The sequence below is a fragment of the Fistularia commersonii genome, chromosome 30 (genome assembly GCF_037954325.1).
Source record: "Fistularia commersonii isolate RoL2024-O1a breed Wild chromosome 30, RoL_Fcom_v1.0, whole genome shotgun sequence".
Taxonomy (NCBI): Eukaryota; Metazoa; Chordata; class Actinopteri; order Syngnathiformes; family Fistulariidae; genus Fistularia; species Fistularia commersonii.
Window position 1 is genome coordinate 172039 of NC_141313.1, and position 16533 is coordinate 188571.

A 16533-nucleotide genomic window follows, 5' to 3' on the forward strand; every position below is an offset into this window, starting at 1 on the left:
CACACACACACACACACATACACACACACAGGAACTATCATCTGGTGCTTAAAGGATCTCAAGGAAAGCAGGCTGAGTGCTCGGCGCTCCCAGCCGGCGTAGAATTCCAGTGCAAAGGCGTGGGAGGCTTGGCGGCCTGCTGGGGGGGGGCTGACAGAGCGGGGGGGGGGGCTGACAGAGTGGGGGGAGCTGACAGAGTGGGGGGGGGGGGGGGGGGGGCTGATAGAGCGGGGGGGGGCGGACGGGATGCACTCGATGGAAAGCGTTTGTGGAGATTTCAGGAGGCCGGTGGAAATTGTTCAGGAGCGGAGAAGGCGCGAGTCCCACGGAGAGCTGTGATTGGTCCACAGGGATGACTGAGGTTCGAGAGCGGGAGATCGGGGGGGGGCGTCGACCCGGCCGTCCTCCGTCCCCGCCGGTCAGGGCGAGGATGGCGTGCACTCCAGGGATGCTGTGGGAAGACAGACAAATGAGCGAGGGGCCAAAGAGAAAAAAGAGAATCGCACTTTCAAGGATCTTGATTGGTTCCCTTCATCCATCCAAGGCGGGGGGAGGCAGGGGGGGGGGGCATGGTGACCATCGCAGGAAGGAGCGGGTGCAAGCGAAGAGACGAAATGAAATGATGAGATGAAAAAAGAAATGAAGAAGTTGAGATCAAACGGGAGAGAAAAAAAAGAGAGACAAGGCTGAGATAACAAGCACATGGAGTCAGTCAGGAAAAGACTGGAGACGCCACTATAAAACAACACCAGGAAAACAATACGCTGGGCTTCAATGCACAGAGTAGACACACACACACACACACACACACACACACACACACACACACACAAGACTTACAAAATACAATTTAAAGACAAGTGGGGAGAGTCACAGATGAAGGGACACGTGGCAGTCGATGACAAGACACAAACTCTGTGTGTGTGTTTGTGTGTGTGTGTGTGTGTGTGTGTGCAAAGGCACAGGGACACACACTGGTGATGATGAGGCCTGGTACCTCCTCCGTCACGCATTTCAGTGATTTTCAGGTCTGTTGTTAGGCTGTGTTCGGCCAGCAGGTGGCGCTGTAGCCCCTCCCCATCTCCTAGCCAGCACGAAGCTACAATGCTATGTGGCTAAAAAATCATTGAATCCCGCCGCGGCGGTTGGACTCGGCCCGTGGAGTTCGCCGAACCTCCCTCGTCCGCCTACCGAAGCGACCACGTATTTCACGGGCGTGCTCACGTGCAAACCTGCGTTCACCGTACTTTTGTGGGATCCGTATTGTTTCCGTCGCCTCAAAGCCGGTCCTCGGCCCCGGACTCACCGACGGGACTCTCTTTTCACGTGAGGACTTGAAAGTGTGCAAGCAGCTGATCTCACACACACATACACGCGCGCACACACAGACGGACATGGACACACACAAACATGCAAACACACGTACGCCTCCGTCTACTTCTTGCAATCACAACCTGCCAGCCGAGCCTGCAGCGCCCGACCGAGATTCAGCCGCTCCGATTCCGTCCGACTGCTTTTGAGGAAATCAGTGCAACGAGCTGCATCAAGGCTTCGCCGCATGACGCGTCCTCACCCCCCCTCATCCCCCTCCCTCCCCCCTCCATCACCCCCCCTCACCTGCCCTCCATCACCCCCCATCACCCCCCATCACCCCCCCCCCCACGCCGCCGAGCCCCCGACCCCTCATACTGCTAATAGGACTTCCCTCTGACACCGAAAACAACACGGTGGCGAGCCGTTGAACTGGTGACACATTTGTTTCATTTTGTAGCGAGCAGAGAGGGTGCCAACACACACAAACACACACACACACACACACACAGACACGTGCACACTGCACGACCTGCTGTGTTCCTTTCTTCCACCTCCAAAAGGGAGCCGAGACACGCAGACGTCTAAAAGTCCCTGATTATGTGGAGACAAACGCGACACCATTAGCCGGCGCGGCAGGCTCCCTTGTTAGTGGTTAGCTCGACTCGAAATAACAGCACGGCCCGTCAGCTGTCCGGTACTATGACACGCACACACATGTGCGCACATACACACACGCGCGCTTTATCTTAAATGCCGCGTCGGGGGTTTTCAGCCCAGCTTTGTAGAAGCTCATCTCTCGGCGTGCGTTCAAAATAGGTCATCGTTCTCTGAAACTCCTCGCCTGCCACCTCCCCTGCCCTGATTTCAACAACATAAACAGCTAACGAGGCGTCATTCCACCCCCAGCCCTGCCGTTAACCGCGTCCCCGGTGAAGAGATCCAAGATAGGAGATTCAAAGTGTTTCGAGTCATATGTACAGTGTGGAAACGCCTTTCCTTTACGGGGAGGTCTTACTTCGCTGTCCACAGTGCATTTGGATTTGGATCGAGGATCCAGGTAAAGATGGAGACGCTCCCACTGGACTGGGAGAGACAAAGGAATCCTGCAGCAGTTTTGGATGGCAGCGCTTCTAACGTGGAAGCGCCCTGTAAGATCATCGTTTTGCCAGTTTCTGTTCTGCAGAAGGCGGGTTTGACCTCCCTGACTCAGCAAGTGACGTCTGGTTTGGCTCAACCAAAAGTGGGCTGGGCGACACGTCGTGCGTGTTTCTTCTCACCCGGATGATCCAGGGCCAGTGAGGACTCAGCTGGTTCAGGGCTCCAAACACACACACACACACACACACACACGAGCACACAAACTTGACAAATGGGTTGCTGCTATGTGACTTGATGAGCAAGTCATAAACCGCAGCAAGTCCTCGCCTCCGTCTGACTCACAGCCAATCATTTTCTGGAATCTCGCCCACAGCCAATCAGAGGACTCCATCTAGCTCTCCTCTGCATCCCCTCCTCTCGCACCATCTAACTTCCTGTCCTTCTCCCCTCTGGAAACCTCCAGCCAGGCAGGTTCGACCTCAGCGTCCTTCTACCCAGATCTTCTCCGTCTCTCCTCCATCCATGTCAAAACCATCTCCAGAGCTTCTACCGCGTGCCGTCCCTCTGATGGACTCTTTCCTGATCCTCCATCCTTGGAACCTCCACGTCTTCATCTCTGCTGCTTCCAGCGCTGCCCGCCGTCTTCACCTCGGTGTTCCAGAGGCAGAGAGTTGTACCGTTGTTCTTCTTACGGAGAACTTAGCAGAGCCGTCAGGTGACAGAAATAATCCTGCAGGTTCCCGGCTCACTCTGACAGATGCCACACCCGAGGAGGGGTCGTCAACCTCGTCCAATCACGGTTGAGGAGGGAGAAACCCGTATTTAGCAGCAGCCAATCAGGAGCGGCCAAGGCAGGAAGGACCGGAAATTTGAATAAGAACAAAAAAGCACTTTTCGATCCCAATATCTAATTGCAGCTGGAGGAACCTCGGTGACCTAACACGTGATGTGACTGAAGCTTGCCACACACACGCACACACATACGCACGTGCACGCGGACGCGCACACTTCTTTGTTCAAAAGCTTTGTTTATTGTTTTAGCAAAACAGAATGGAGTCCCTCATGGATCCTGGTAACCAAAACACTCAGGTACATAAAGGAGGCTTTTAAAATCCTTCTGGGGTGCAGTGAAAGGAGCAATGGGAAAAAGATAGAGTGTGTGTGTGTGTGTGTGTGTGTGTGTGCATGGTATTCCCTCATGTGGATGCTGGCTCTTTGCAGCTCCCAGGATCGCCGCATTTACACTTCAGCTCAAAAATAGCCGGAGTCATAATTTATTTATCTGGAGCGCGCCGCCACCGCGCCACACCTGCTTGCGTGCCATTCCTTGGTAACGTCCTCCGCCCGTCCTGATTACCTGTTTCACCTGCTTAACCAGCTACGGTTTACTTAGAGAGACGACCACGTCTGAAGATAATCTAAACGATGCTAATCGTCTTAGCGCAGCAGTAACGCGGCCCAGTCGCGACTGAAAGCCCACCTGAAACTGCGTTAAACCCAAACACGCGTGACAGCAAACATGTCTGGCAAAGCTTTTTAAAACCGGATTCAGACAGGTGAGGAATCAGCAGGACAACCGCGAGGAATGAAATGAGACAAAGAAAAATCTCCAAAAAAGCCTTTTCCTAAACAATAGCTCCATGGAAGGTTCCACAAAAAAAAAATGAAGGATGAAATGATTTAATAAATACATGTATATTTCTAAAAATATCGTTAATAGCTATAGATTAGATTCGCTCGATAAAATGTGCAAAAATAGGCCGCGTGGTCATTGCTGGTGCATTTCACAGCATATCCACTCAACCCAAAAATCCCTGTGGAGGGAAGAGGAGGCGGCAGAGAATTAGCCTGCGATCGTACGTTCAGGGTTTTGTTGGTCCTGGACCTTCACCGGGTCCTTCTGCCGAGGCGGGTCTTTTTTCCTACTCTTTCCAATCCTTGCGTTGTACTCGGATTCCCGCGTCAGGTCAAGCTTTAGCGGTGTCTCCCTGGACGCGTGGCGTGCACCTCGAACCCTCCCCGCCCCGCCTCCGCCACAGCCGACACCCGGGCCGCGCCGGGACCGGATCGGGCGGCGTTCGGCCAGCGCCGCCGGATAATAACATATGAAAAGCCTCGAGGGAGCGCCGACAAAAAGGCTGTGGCTGCTGCGCCAGCGGAGGAGCTCCGGCGGCCGCGGTTAAAGGGGATCGACGTTCTTGTCCAGCGTCGGAATTCATTTCTTGCAGAAATGTGATGACTCGTCGGCGGCGATACGGACGGCGAGAGCATCGCTCACGATAAAAGCGGAATTGCAATCCGTTCCCCCTCCCCCTCCTCCGCCACGCTGGGTTTTTTGCCGTCTTTCAGGGACCCTGTGAGCCGGCGGTGAATAATGGCGGCCTCGGACGCCACCTGGGTTTCGGATACGCTCCGCTTTGCCACGGCGGTAATGGAATCCTGTCTCTCTCACTCACGTTCCGGCCCGGGCCGCCCGACGGCGTGGAGGAGGGAAGGCGACGGCGTGTTTAGCGAACACTGAAGTCATTCGTCACCGTGGCGACGGCGGACTGAAGGATGTCTGGGTGTGTGATTTTTAACTTGTTCTGTTTTTAACTTGTTCTGTTTTATTCTGAATTCCCTGCAAACTCTGTGTGTGTGTTTGTGTGTGCGTGTGTGTGCGTGTGTGTGTGTGTTGTGGGCTGATCACCCCCCCAGCTGATGAATCCAGGTGTCAGGGGTCTCCTCAGGGGTCTCCTCATCAACAGGAGAACCCCCCAACACACACACACACACACGCACACACACACACACATACACACACACACACAAATGTTAATTTAATTACAAATGAATTAGACAATTAGATCCACCAGTGTGAGCAAGCCAGCGCTTATTGAATTGCTTTGCCAGTGCAACATTCAAACCTTCAAACCACTTGCGTGGGCAGAAGCATCCGTGCATGTCGGTGTGTGTTTGTTTTTTTTGTGTGTGCATAAGTGTGTGTGTATGTGTGTATTTGTGTGTGGGGGGGGGATCTGGAAGTTCTTTTTAAAGGAGGACGGCCATACATGCATGTCATCGTGCAGAGGTGTGACGGAGCCAATCAGATCAAAGTGTGTGTGTTTGTGTGTGTGTGTGTGTGTGTGAGTGTGAGTGTGCGAGCATGTGAGGGGTGGTGGTGTGTGGGGGTTGCGGGGGATGTTTTTCTTAAGAAACGAGACAAAAAACAGCACGGCAGATCACCAATGATAACTTCCATGTAAGCTTTAGGTGAGGGAAATGTTCTCAAGGTGAAAGTGTGTGTGTGTGTGTGTGTGTGTGTGTGTGTGTGTTTGTGGGTGCGTGCGTGTGTGTGAGTGTGTGTGTGTGTTTGTGTGTGTGTGTGTGTGTGTGTGTGTGTGTGTGTGTGTGTGTGTGTCTGTGGGTGTACTTTCCGGCTGCGGTGGATTTTCCATCGTTATAAAACAATAACAGTATGTCGAATGAATAAATCATCATTAAATGAATGCCTATTAATCAGCTCAATGGCTAATTCATTTAGTCCTTAACTTTGACATGGGGTCGGGGCAGGCCGGCCAATCACAGCCTCCATCTGGGGCGAGGGGCGGGGCTTCATCTGGACTGGATGGCTGTCAATCATACAAAGACATCCAAGCCTTCACTCCCACAGATATTCCGTTTTTAATGAACCTGCTGAGTGTTTGGGGGCCGTAAGAGGAAGACAGAGAGCCTGGAGACCCCAGGGAGGACAAAACGGGGAACCCGCAACCAGAATCATCGTCTGGTTCTCCAGCCCAAAGACACACGTGGTATCAGTATTTTCCTCGTTCCGCCTGGCAGGTTGTGCTTCCTGACAGAACACAGCGAGGCGGTGAGTAAACATGGCCTCCGGTCAGGTGTATGAGGCGCAGGCGTGCTTTATTCCTGCAATATCTGAAGACGGGAGCTCCTGCAGGCCGCGGCGGCGTGCAGATGTTCATCTTCTGCCGCCGCATCACCTGACGCGCTGTGTGTTCTGCGCCGTCCCTCCGGCCCCCGTATCATGAAACCAGTGTTTACCAGCCGGCGGCCTGAAAAGCGCTAGGAGGCGGAGAAGACGTCCAGATGATGAACATCAAACATCCCTGAGCTGCGGCGAGGCCCAGGAGGCCGCGGCCTGGCGGAGGCCTTTCATCACGTACCCGCTGCCGGAGATCCCAACACATTTCTGGGGAGGGTTCAATCGAAGACCGTAAAGGAGAGGGCCAACGGCTGGTTTTTCCTTCCGCGTGGCCCTGTGAGTGGCAGCCGGAGGCTCGGAGGAGTGAACGGATGAAGGGCAGGTTGGTTGGGCGGCGGCGGGAAGAAGCTGCACCTGCACCACCTGCATGGAGACTTTATTTCTTTGAAATACATAAATAAGTGCAGTCCAACCGTGCGGCGCAGTTGATGCGGCGTGGGAGGAAAATCAAGGGCGCCTGCCAAGAGCGCTTGAATGCAACGCGTGGCAACTGTTCTTGTTGCAAACTAAGAGAGCGGCGTCTTTTGGGAAGTGAGAGCGACGGGCTGGGGACGATGAATAATCCTCAAAGCCTCGTCGCAAATAAACCTGTCACCTGTTTTCACCGCCTACTTGGTGCTGAGTAATTGCGGCCGACCGGACGGCGGCGCCGCCTCCCACGCTCGCGCCGGCCCGTCGGCGGAGGGGGCCGGGGGTGAACGGTCCGCCTGGACGAAGGAGCTGCTGGATGCATCGCCGGCTTCGGGCCGGGTCAAGAAAAACAAACAAAGTAGTAACAGCCGGCGTGGCGGGCGGAGGACGGAGGGCGGAGGAAGGGCGGAAGAGCACTGAGAGGATGTCTGCGGCAGACGGGAGGGGGGGAGCCGAGGCCCAACGGCAATCAGAGGCCGTGAAGGCGTTTTTGCTAAATGGTGCACGTAAGGAACCCGGATCACGACTACAGGTGAGACGGGCTGCAGAAACAACCTCTCAGACGAGGCTGGAAATCTGGAAATAAGCCAGTTCAGAATACGGCCGAGCGGGAAGTCGGCGAGAAACGGTTCTAAAAAGGGTCGAGTTTACCTTCAGTCCACTGTAGCACGAGGGTCAGGGAGGACATGTTTGTAGGTCCAAAACACCCTGGCGCTTCGTGGAGCCGACAAAGGTTCCGCTCCTCCGTGGGAGGAAAGCGGAGAACCCGGACGGACGCCACGCAGTCACGGAGACACGGCAAGGCCCCGCCGGAATACAACCGGCAACCTTCACGCTGTGAGGTTGAAGCGCCACCGGCGCAGCGAGACGAAATTCACAGTAAAACGATCGTCCCTCCTGCTCGCTTTGAGCCATATATCTAAAATAGAGAAATTAGAAAATGTAATTTTGTGTGGGGAAACCAGCGTTCAGCCCATCTCTACCTTTTGTAAAGGGGGACCAGCGAATAAGATAAAGATCTGGGACTTGATCCACAAGCAGGAGTCATCTGAGTGTCCTTCATGAGTGGTGGAGCAGCCCTCGCCCCGCCTCCCACCTCCTCCTTAACAAGGCGCATTAAACTGACCATTTGCATGCAAATCGCTGCGTTTGTGTTAATATGCTAATGGGAGCATGACTGTGCATGTGTGTGTCACGGCAGCTGTCACCGGCCGTATCAGGCGGCGGCCAGACGACCGTGCGCGCCTGAATGCCTCTTCCGAGCGGTTGAAGAGGAAGCGGAGAGGCGCTCCGGCCGAGCCACTTGACCTGTTTTGCGCGAAGAGTCAAAAATACTAAATTGCCCGCTAAATGCCGTGAAACAAACGGCCTAAAAAAAAAAATCTTTCCGTGTTACCAGCAGAGGAGAAAATCAGCCTGTCTTCATGGATCACTGGAATGCAGCCAAACGGGAAGCGGCGAAAAAACAACAAGCCGCGGCCCACTCCGACGAGCAAACAATAGCGAGCCGATAACGGCGGCTCGACGGATGAATCCGACCTTCGCCTCTTCATTTACCCGATTCGGTCCGAGGCGGCGCTCGGGTGACTGACAGCTGAATGCAGAAGCGCGTCCGTAGGAGGCGAGGAGGCGGCGGCTCGGACGGCTGACGTAAACACTAACAAAGGAGGAAGAGAGAACTACGGAAGGAGCGAGGAGGGAAAAAAAGAAATATGTGATTACGCAATGTTGCGGTTGGACGTCGCCCCTTCCATTGACAGGTCACCGCCTCAGGAGTCCTTTCATTATTAGAATTAGTATGCTAATATATACTTTTTCGTACACTCGTCTGACCTTGACATGTTTTCCGATTAGCTCCGGGTCCGACATTAGCTGCTGCTAATTTGCCTAATTGCGGAATGACATCGATTATTTGCGCGCTACATCGGGCCACCGTGGAGTCGACAGGACGGGAAGTCAGACGGCCCATGACGGACCCGCCCGGACACAGTCTGGACCCCATCTGGACCCAGTCTGGACCCGGTCTGGACCCCATCTGAACCCCATCTGGACCCCGTCTGGACCCCGTCCGCACCCAGCCCGGACCCCCAGCACACGGCTAAGAGAGCTCCATTCGTTGTATAATTTTGTAAACGGCCACGTTTGGTCGTCCGAATCAGCCTCCCGAGAGGTTCGACCCCTGCAAGCCATCCTGCCCTTCCAGGTTTCAGGGCACTTGGATATTAGATCACCTATCAGTTCCTATGGAACCATTAAAAGAGCCTGTCCTGGAGTTGAAGCTCAGATGGTTCTAGATGAAGGTCCCTGGTCCCCGGTTCCTCTGTTGTCCCAAACGGCCTCAAAGTTCCCTCGGCGGGGAAAAGAATAATGTCACCCGTCCGTGAGGATCTGACCCTTTTTTCTTCTGAAAAGGGAGCAAAGCCGCCTTAACTGCACACACATCCACCCACACACACCCACACACACCCATCCACACACACCCACACAGACCCATCCTCACATACACACACACACACCCACCCACACACACACACACACACACACACACACACACACACACACACACACACACACACACACACACACACAGTTACAGGAGTGGCGGCGAAGAAAGGAGATGTTTACGTTGTCAAATGGCTGCCGCCGTCGCAAAGGAAAACAAGAGCAGAAATTAGCCTCGGCGGCGGCTCAATCAGCCGCCTGAGGAGTCCCGGGGCCACGCCGGGGGAAAATAAAATTTAGCACGCCTCCATCTCTGTGCCATGCGTTGAAAAAAAAAAGGGTTCACAAGAGCCCTTACACACACACACACACACACACACACACACACACACACACACACACACACACACAAACACACACACACACAGAAACAGACACTTGCCCAAGTCTGTTTGTTTGTATCTGCTTTTTAAAGGATGACATTTGCACCGGGAGCCGCCGCCGTCTCCCCAGAGAAGCTTCGGCACGGCCGGCTTCTTCAAACATCCCAAAAATTAAAGCCTTAACAGCCATTGCATAACAGCAGCGTGACGTGATCAAAGCCCCCCCCCCCCCGAGCCGCTCCACGGGTCTAGAAGATTCTTGTCAGCTGCTTTATTGTAAGATCCCATCTTTGCCTGTCACTCAGCGCTCGCGGCGTGCCATCCACCGCCGGCCGCCAATCAGAAAAGCACACCGGCTGGTTACGGCGCCTCGCGTCCTTCCTCCGGGAGCTTCACGCACACACAAATAAGCAAACAGAAATCTTTACGTTCTCCTCACTGGTTCATACAAGCCACCAGCACACACTCTTTCCCGCCGGGACTCGTTTACTTGCGCAGGAAGAGGCGGGGCTTATCTCAGCTGTCAATCACGGGTCCGCCTCCGACCATTCACCCTCTCACTCGCCTCTCATCCAACCTGACACTCTGGACCCTCGGATTCCGGAGTCACCGGTAGCCCCACAAATCACACACAGTGGGTAACACTGCACAAGCGTGTGTGTGTGTGTGTGTGTGTGTGTGTTTGTGAGAGGTGTATGTGCTCCCGTGGCCCCCCAGGGGGTGGTTGGCTTTCACTGAAGGTCCAGAGCTCCAGGCAGTGCAGCAGCTCTTCAGCATTTTTCTCTCTCACACACACACACACACACACACACACACACATACACACACACACACACACACACACACACACACACACACACACAGATATGTACGTTCACACTGATAATGGATAGGACCTCACTGTGACAAAATAACACACACACTGTTCATAAACACACCTATACCAGGACCTGAAAACCGAACCAAGATGCAAGCATGCACACACACACACACACACACACACACACACACACACACACTGATAATAGATAGGACCTTGCTGGAACATAATGCAAACACTCAGAACATATACACACATATACCAAGAGCTGAACACACACACACCACACACACACACACACAAATACTCACACTACTAATAGATGAGATCTCGCTCTAACAAAATAACACACACACTCTGCACATGCAGACATGGATACTAGGGTCTAAATACACACACACACACACACACACACGCACACAGAAAAGCTGATAATGGAAAGTACCTAGATGTGGCAAAATAGCACACACTACATTCACACACACACTGATAATGGACGGGACCTTGCTTTAACAAAATAACACAAACACTCTCAACATGGATACATTTACTCCAACCCCTTCACACACACACACACACACACACACACACACACACACACACACACACACACACACACACACACACACACACCCAGAGTAGGACTGCGGCTCATATCAGTACTCAGTATGTTGGGGTGAATCTGTGGGGGGGCGGAGGGGGGGGGGGTCTCTTCTTCAAAATCGAAGAGAATGGATCTATAAAACGTGAGGACGGGCGGGGGGGTCGAGGGTCGGCGTCGACGCAGAACTCGCCGCTCAAAGGAGGGTGTGTGGAAGCAGCGTGAGTTCAAACGGGGCCTGAAGGTCACTTCGCCCTCCGACGTCGAAGCGCCCCAAAAGATTCATACCCCCATAAATAATTGAGCGTGTGTGAAGAGCGGCTGCTCCTTCAGCTTCTCCGCGAGCCGTTTCCCAGCGGCTCCACGCCGGACACCATTTCACTGCCTCCAAAGATTAAAACATAAATATTCAAGAGGGAAAAGGGAGTCATTGATAAAGCAGAGATGGATGGGGGGCTGAATACAACTAATACACATGACTAGTACTACTGATGCTCCAATAAAGTAAGTAAACACGGTGGGTCAGCGTCCCGGCGGGAGGGGGGGCCCGACCCCGCCGGGACGCCATCCCCGCCTGCTAAAATATTTACGGCGGATTTAAAGCGAGACGGGGGATTTTCTCTGTTTGTCGGCAAAATAGTGCTCTAGCAGCTCCACGTCCAGTGTGAGCGCATGTGTGTTTTATATATATTATATATATATTTTTCATATTACTTTGTGCTGCCAGGGAGACCAGGAACCAGCATACCCGGAAGTCTAAATACTAACAAGTACTCCTCCGGATTATGGAGCTGAATTTTTCAGATCGGCCATCAATAACCATAAACACGTCCAATACTGGCGGATCGATAAGCAGCAGCGATCGGAAGCCTGACCAGACCAGCCTTAATGGATCAGCAGCGGGGAGGCAGCCAATTCAAATCCGGGGGCGTTTGACGGACGGGTCCAAGACGAGTTCCGAGTGATCGTTATCAGCGAGTGACTCGATCGATCATCATATCCATACTGACCGGTGAGATTTGAAATACAATCCCCCCCCGCCTGAATAATCAATGATTTATTTCCGACCGGACCCCCCTGGCGCCGCCTGGCTCTCTCCATCTCCAGGATCTAAACATCCAGCATGCCAAGGTCAGATGGTGATGAGCGATGGTAGCATTCCAGCTCGGCGCCCCGCATTAGCAGTCCCACGCCGTTCCGCTAACGTATGTATATATGTATGTATGTATGTTCACCATTAGGGTTTGCATAATGAGCGGGGTGGGGGTGGGGCCGTTTGGCATGCAGAACACACACCTGCCCCGGCCGGGGAGGAGGAGCGGCGACACACTCACACACTCACACACACACACACTCACACACTCACACACTCACAGCCGCACGAGCCACCCTCTTCCTTACACGGTCACTAGAGGGCGCAGCATCGGACTCGGGCCCGTCGGGCCCGTCGGGCCGGGCTTCGGGGCCGGGCGGTGGATCCGACTGAACAAACAGCTGACAGCTGTGCTTGGACTCCATGTACTTGATCTGGAAATAGAGTACTTTACTGGTGTTTTACAAGAAGGGGTTTGGAACCATCAGATGATTTGCAGAGGCAGTTTAGATGCTTCTGCGTCACAGTCAGAAGGTCCTGGTTGGACCCCGTTCCTGTTCCAAGTCTCCGTGTTGGTTATCTCTCCGAGAGGATGCGCGTCTCCGTAGGGTGAACCCCATCCTGAGTGCAGGAAAGGTGAAGCGGTTTCTAGATATTATTAGAATTCCAATTTTCATCTGGACATCTTTTGTAGCACTGCTGTTACTCTGAAGGTACACGTGCTTTTACTTACTCTACTTCATGTTCTATCCACTCCCAAAGTCAAACATCCATCCATTCACCCATCGCTGTCTCAGTGCAAGAACCAAACCGACTCGCAGCTGCATCTCCGTGTGAAGATGGCGCGGTATCTGCTGTAATATTCAACGCCGCCTTGTAAAGTATGGATGCGTTCCTCCCTGCTGCAGTATTTACTCCTGCTTCTCCACGCTGTGGTCGCCGATGTACAGCTTCCCCTCCACGGCCATCTTCAGGGCACTTTGTGGATTCCAAGAATATGAACAAAAACATATCAAAAACTGAACTAAACTTTTCTATTTTCGAAATTTAAATCATTTCAAAAATGCCAGCCTTTCTACGTTTGCTATCTTCCACATTAGACTCCTTTTTCTGCTGCTAATCCACAGGAGAGCCCTCTGGCAGACGGGGAACAACGACAGGAACATTGTCTCAAAGCCTTGCTGCTGTCGCATCCCTCGCTACTAATTTTTCTGTGTTTGTGTGTGTGTGTGTGTGTGAGTGTGTGTGAGACTCGTTACTATCTTTAGTGACGGTAGAGACCCTAAAGGACAGAACCAACCAGAACCATCATTGAACCCTATGGGTTCTGTACATCAATGTTCTTCATGCAAGTAATACAAGCTCTCTCTCTCACACACACACACACACACACACACACACACACACACACACACACACACACACACACACACACACATACTGAATGAGCGAGGGTCAGAGAGGGGAGGGGCCAATCGAGGGCCAAAACTTCCATTGAGATGGATCGGGGGCGTTGCGGACGCTTTGCTTCCAAAACGGCGAGGAGCCGATGAAGACTCCGGCCGGCCCGTGAAGATGGCGTCCGTCTCTGACCCGGGAGAGTCAACATGTGCCGCTTTTCAATAAGTCGACTTAATGCGGTTTCTCTCTCTCCGGTTCAGAGTCGCTCAATATCTTCTACAATGGCGTTGTAATTGTGTGGGGCGGCGGTGGACGGGAGCGCCGCGGCCCGGTTCGGATATTGCTGGTTTAGATTTCCCCGGAGCCGGTGGCAGAGTAAACAGGCCGCCTGCACCATCTTCCTCCTCTTCCTCCTCCTCCTCCTCTTCCTCCTCCTCCTCCTCCTCTTCCTCACCTGTCCCTCCCTGAATCCACCAGCACAACCAAAACTGAAGAAACAAAACAAAGGGTTCCTTTGTTCCGACCGGGAGGAAAACAGGGCAGAATATGCAATGATGAATGCTAATTTCACATGAAGCAGAGTGTGTGTGTGTGTGTGTGTGTGTGTGTGTGTGTGGGTCACATGACCTGCCACATGACCCGCCAAACACGTCACCAGGGAGGCTGCAAACAGAAAGCTGCTGACGCCTCGCAGGAGGAAGGAAGTTTCGCTCTTCAGCAAGAGCTGCTTCCTGAGCGATAGTCGCCATGGTAACTTTAAACGTTTGATGCTATCTGCGAGTGTTTTCTCACAAAGGCCCTCTGGACATCTGCCACTTCCTTTCAAAACGTTACACGCCGTCTCAGCGGGACGTCCAAACGGCGGCCGCGTGACTGGATTCCCGTCCGAGGCGGCGTGACAAGAGGATGAATTTGGGGGCGGCGATGGAAAAGGAAAACAGAGGAGAGGAAAAACATGAGGCTGAAAAAGTGGAGGGGGCGGAGCTTCGGGAGGGCCTGGGAGGGAGCCGACCTGACACATCTGCTCCTGTTTTCCAGCAGGAGGCCGGCTGTGCACGCCGGCGCTCCTGCGCCCTGACAAAGGGCACGCTTCCTTTTCTTTACTTTGAAAAGGTCATTTCTTGATGGACCTCAAGCTCTGGGTTGACAAGGAGCTAATTTACAGGGAGGGGCATGTGTTCGGCAGCGGGGCGGCGAGTGGCGGCGAGCTGAAGATTAACCTCGGTTCATGCATGAGCACACGAGCGCATGAATTCATGTGCGCGTGCATACACTACATCCCTCATGGTGTAAAAAAGTTGATCCATAGTGATGAACTGATGAACTTTAAAGCACGGCTGACATTTGCAGGATGGCGTCCTCGCCGCGGCGCCTGGTGAAACGTCACCCACCTCTTCCTTTCGCCGGGAGAAGATCGGACGACGGATATTTAAACTGATGAATCATTTTAAGGCAGCATGGCACGCTAGCAGGGGGAGTGCGGGCGGGGTTTAACCCGGACGGGTCAACTGTCGATCAACCGGTCGCTCACACAATTCGGGGTGGTCAATCCACCCGCCGACTGGTTTAGGCCGGTCGGTGAGGGAGGCAGACGGAGAGGAGCGGAGTCGACGGCCGGGTCGCCTCTTAATAACGATAACAGCATCATCGTCGCCCGGCGGGCCTCGCTTTCAAGGCGCCTCGGCGCACCGGCAGGGACGCCGAGTGTGGCGGACCGGCCGTGTCGGACGCCTGAGCCGGTACGCTGGCGTGGAATCGGTTTGAATGCTCAAGGCGGCGCGGGGCATCACACCGTGTCAGGTGAGGCCGACCTGGCTGAGCCTTCCAGGGTCCCTGAACGCATCGCAGACAAGCTTCTACATGTAACTCCAGAAACCTCAAACTATTCTGGATCACTCCAAAGAGAAGGACTGGGTTCTCTCTGCCACGGTTCTCTCAAGGTTCTCTTCTTCCTCCCAGGCAGCACTGGAGATGTTTGATCCGACAGGTTTGAAGGACAAGGTGAGCGGTCGGATGATTGACAGCTGACCCGTCTGAGTTAAACCCCACCTCTTGCCCCAGAAAGGGTTGCCTCGATGAATGATTGGCTCATCCCACCCGTCAATCATGACCCCGGCGTCATCGGGATCATGATTGACAGCTAACCTGTCCAATCGCAGCGAGGTGTGGCTCCACCCCTTCATCTCGGTGAGAAACATAATGGACTCCGCATCGGACTCGTCTTTCCGAACCTCCCGCCGAACCTCTCGCCGCAGAACGCAACCGAGGCCCAGAATCACGTAGGCGACGGCGATTTGTCACCGCAGGCTGGTAGATGACACTGATCTCTGATGGAGATCCAGATGGATGACGGAAATAAACAGATAGACGGATGATCAGGGCTCTCGGCAGGCAGCCGCTCCTGATAATCCAACAAACACCGAGGAGGAGCCGAGACCGAGAGAGGGAGGAACTCAAATGAAGGGGACGGCGGCCACGTGTGTGTGTGTGTGTGTGTGTGTGTGTGTGTGTGTTGTCCAGTGCCTCCATAGTGAGTCATCGCCAGCGGCAGAACAAATCACTGTAAATGGAACTATTAGCGAAACATGGCGGGGCCCAGGAACGTGTGTGTGTTATTGTGTGTGTGTGTGTGTGTGTGTGTGTGTGTGTGCGTGTGTGTGTGTGTACATTCAACATACCGAAGGTCACAGGGGTTCCTTTTGATTTGTCAAGGCTAGTGCTAATAGCCCAACCACAACGGCTATGGAGGAGGACTACAAGATTGAATTCCAGCCACAAAGTGCAAATCCATTTTTTGAAATGAATAAAGTTGTGAAATAAAACGGACAATGGAAACAGACTTTGCTGTTCCTATGCTCTCATTTGTCAATATATAATTCAAAATAGTAGAAGTAAAAACAAAACAACATAGAGACGTGAAAGGTCTTTTGGAGGTTAACATCAGTCCATGCTGGGGGGGCGGGGGGCTTGGAGCCAATCAGAGCCGTC

General features: G+C 53.4%; 1 protein-coding gene across 1 annotated transcript in view; it reads right to left on the reverse strand.

Annotated features, from left to right (window-relative positions):
- Nucleotides 1-235: 235 nt before the first annotated feature.
- Nucleotides 236-16533, reverse strand: part of samd12 (sterile alpha motif domain containing 12) — a 41980-nt gene continuing 25682 nt past the window's right edge. Inside the window, exon 5 of the mRNA XM_086178287.1 lies at nucleotides 236-451. Within this exon, the coding sequence (XP_086034413.1) occupies nucleotides 420-451 (32 nt within the window). The 3' untranslated portion in view covers nucleotides 236-419. The remainder of the gene's footprint in view (nucleotides 452-16533) is intronic.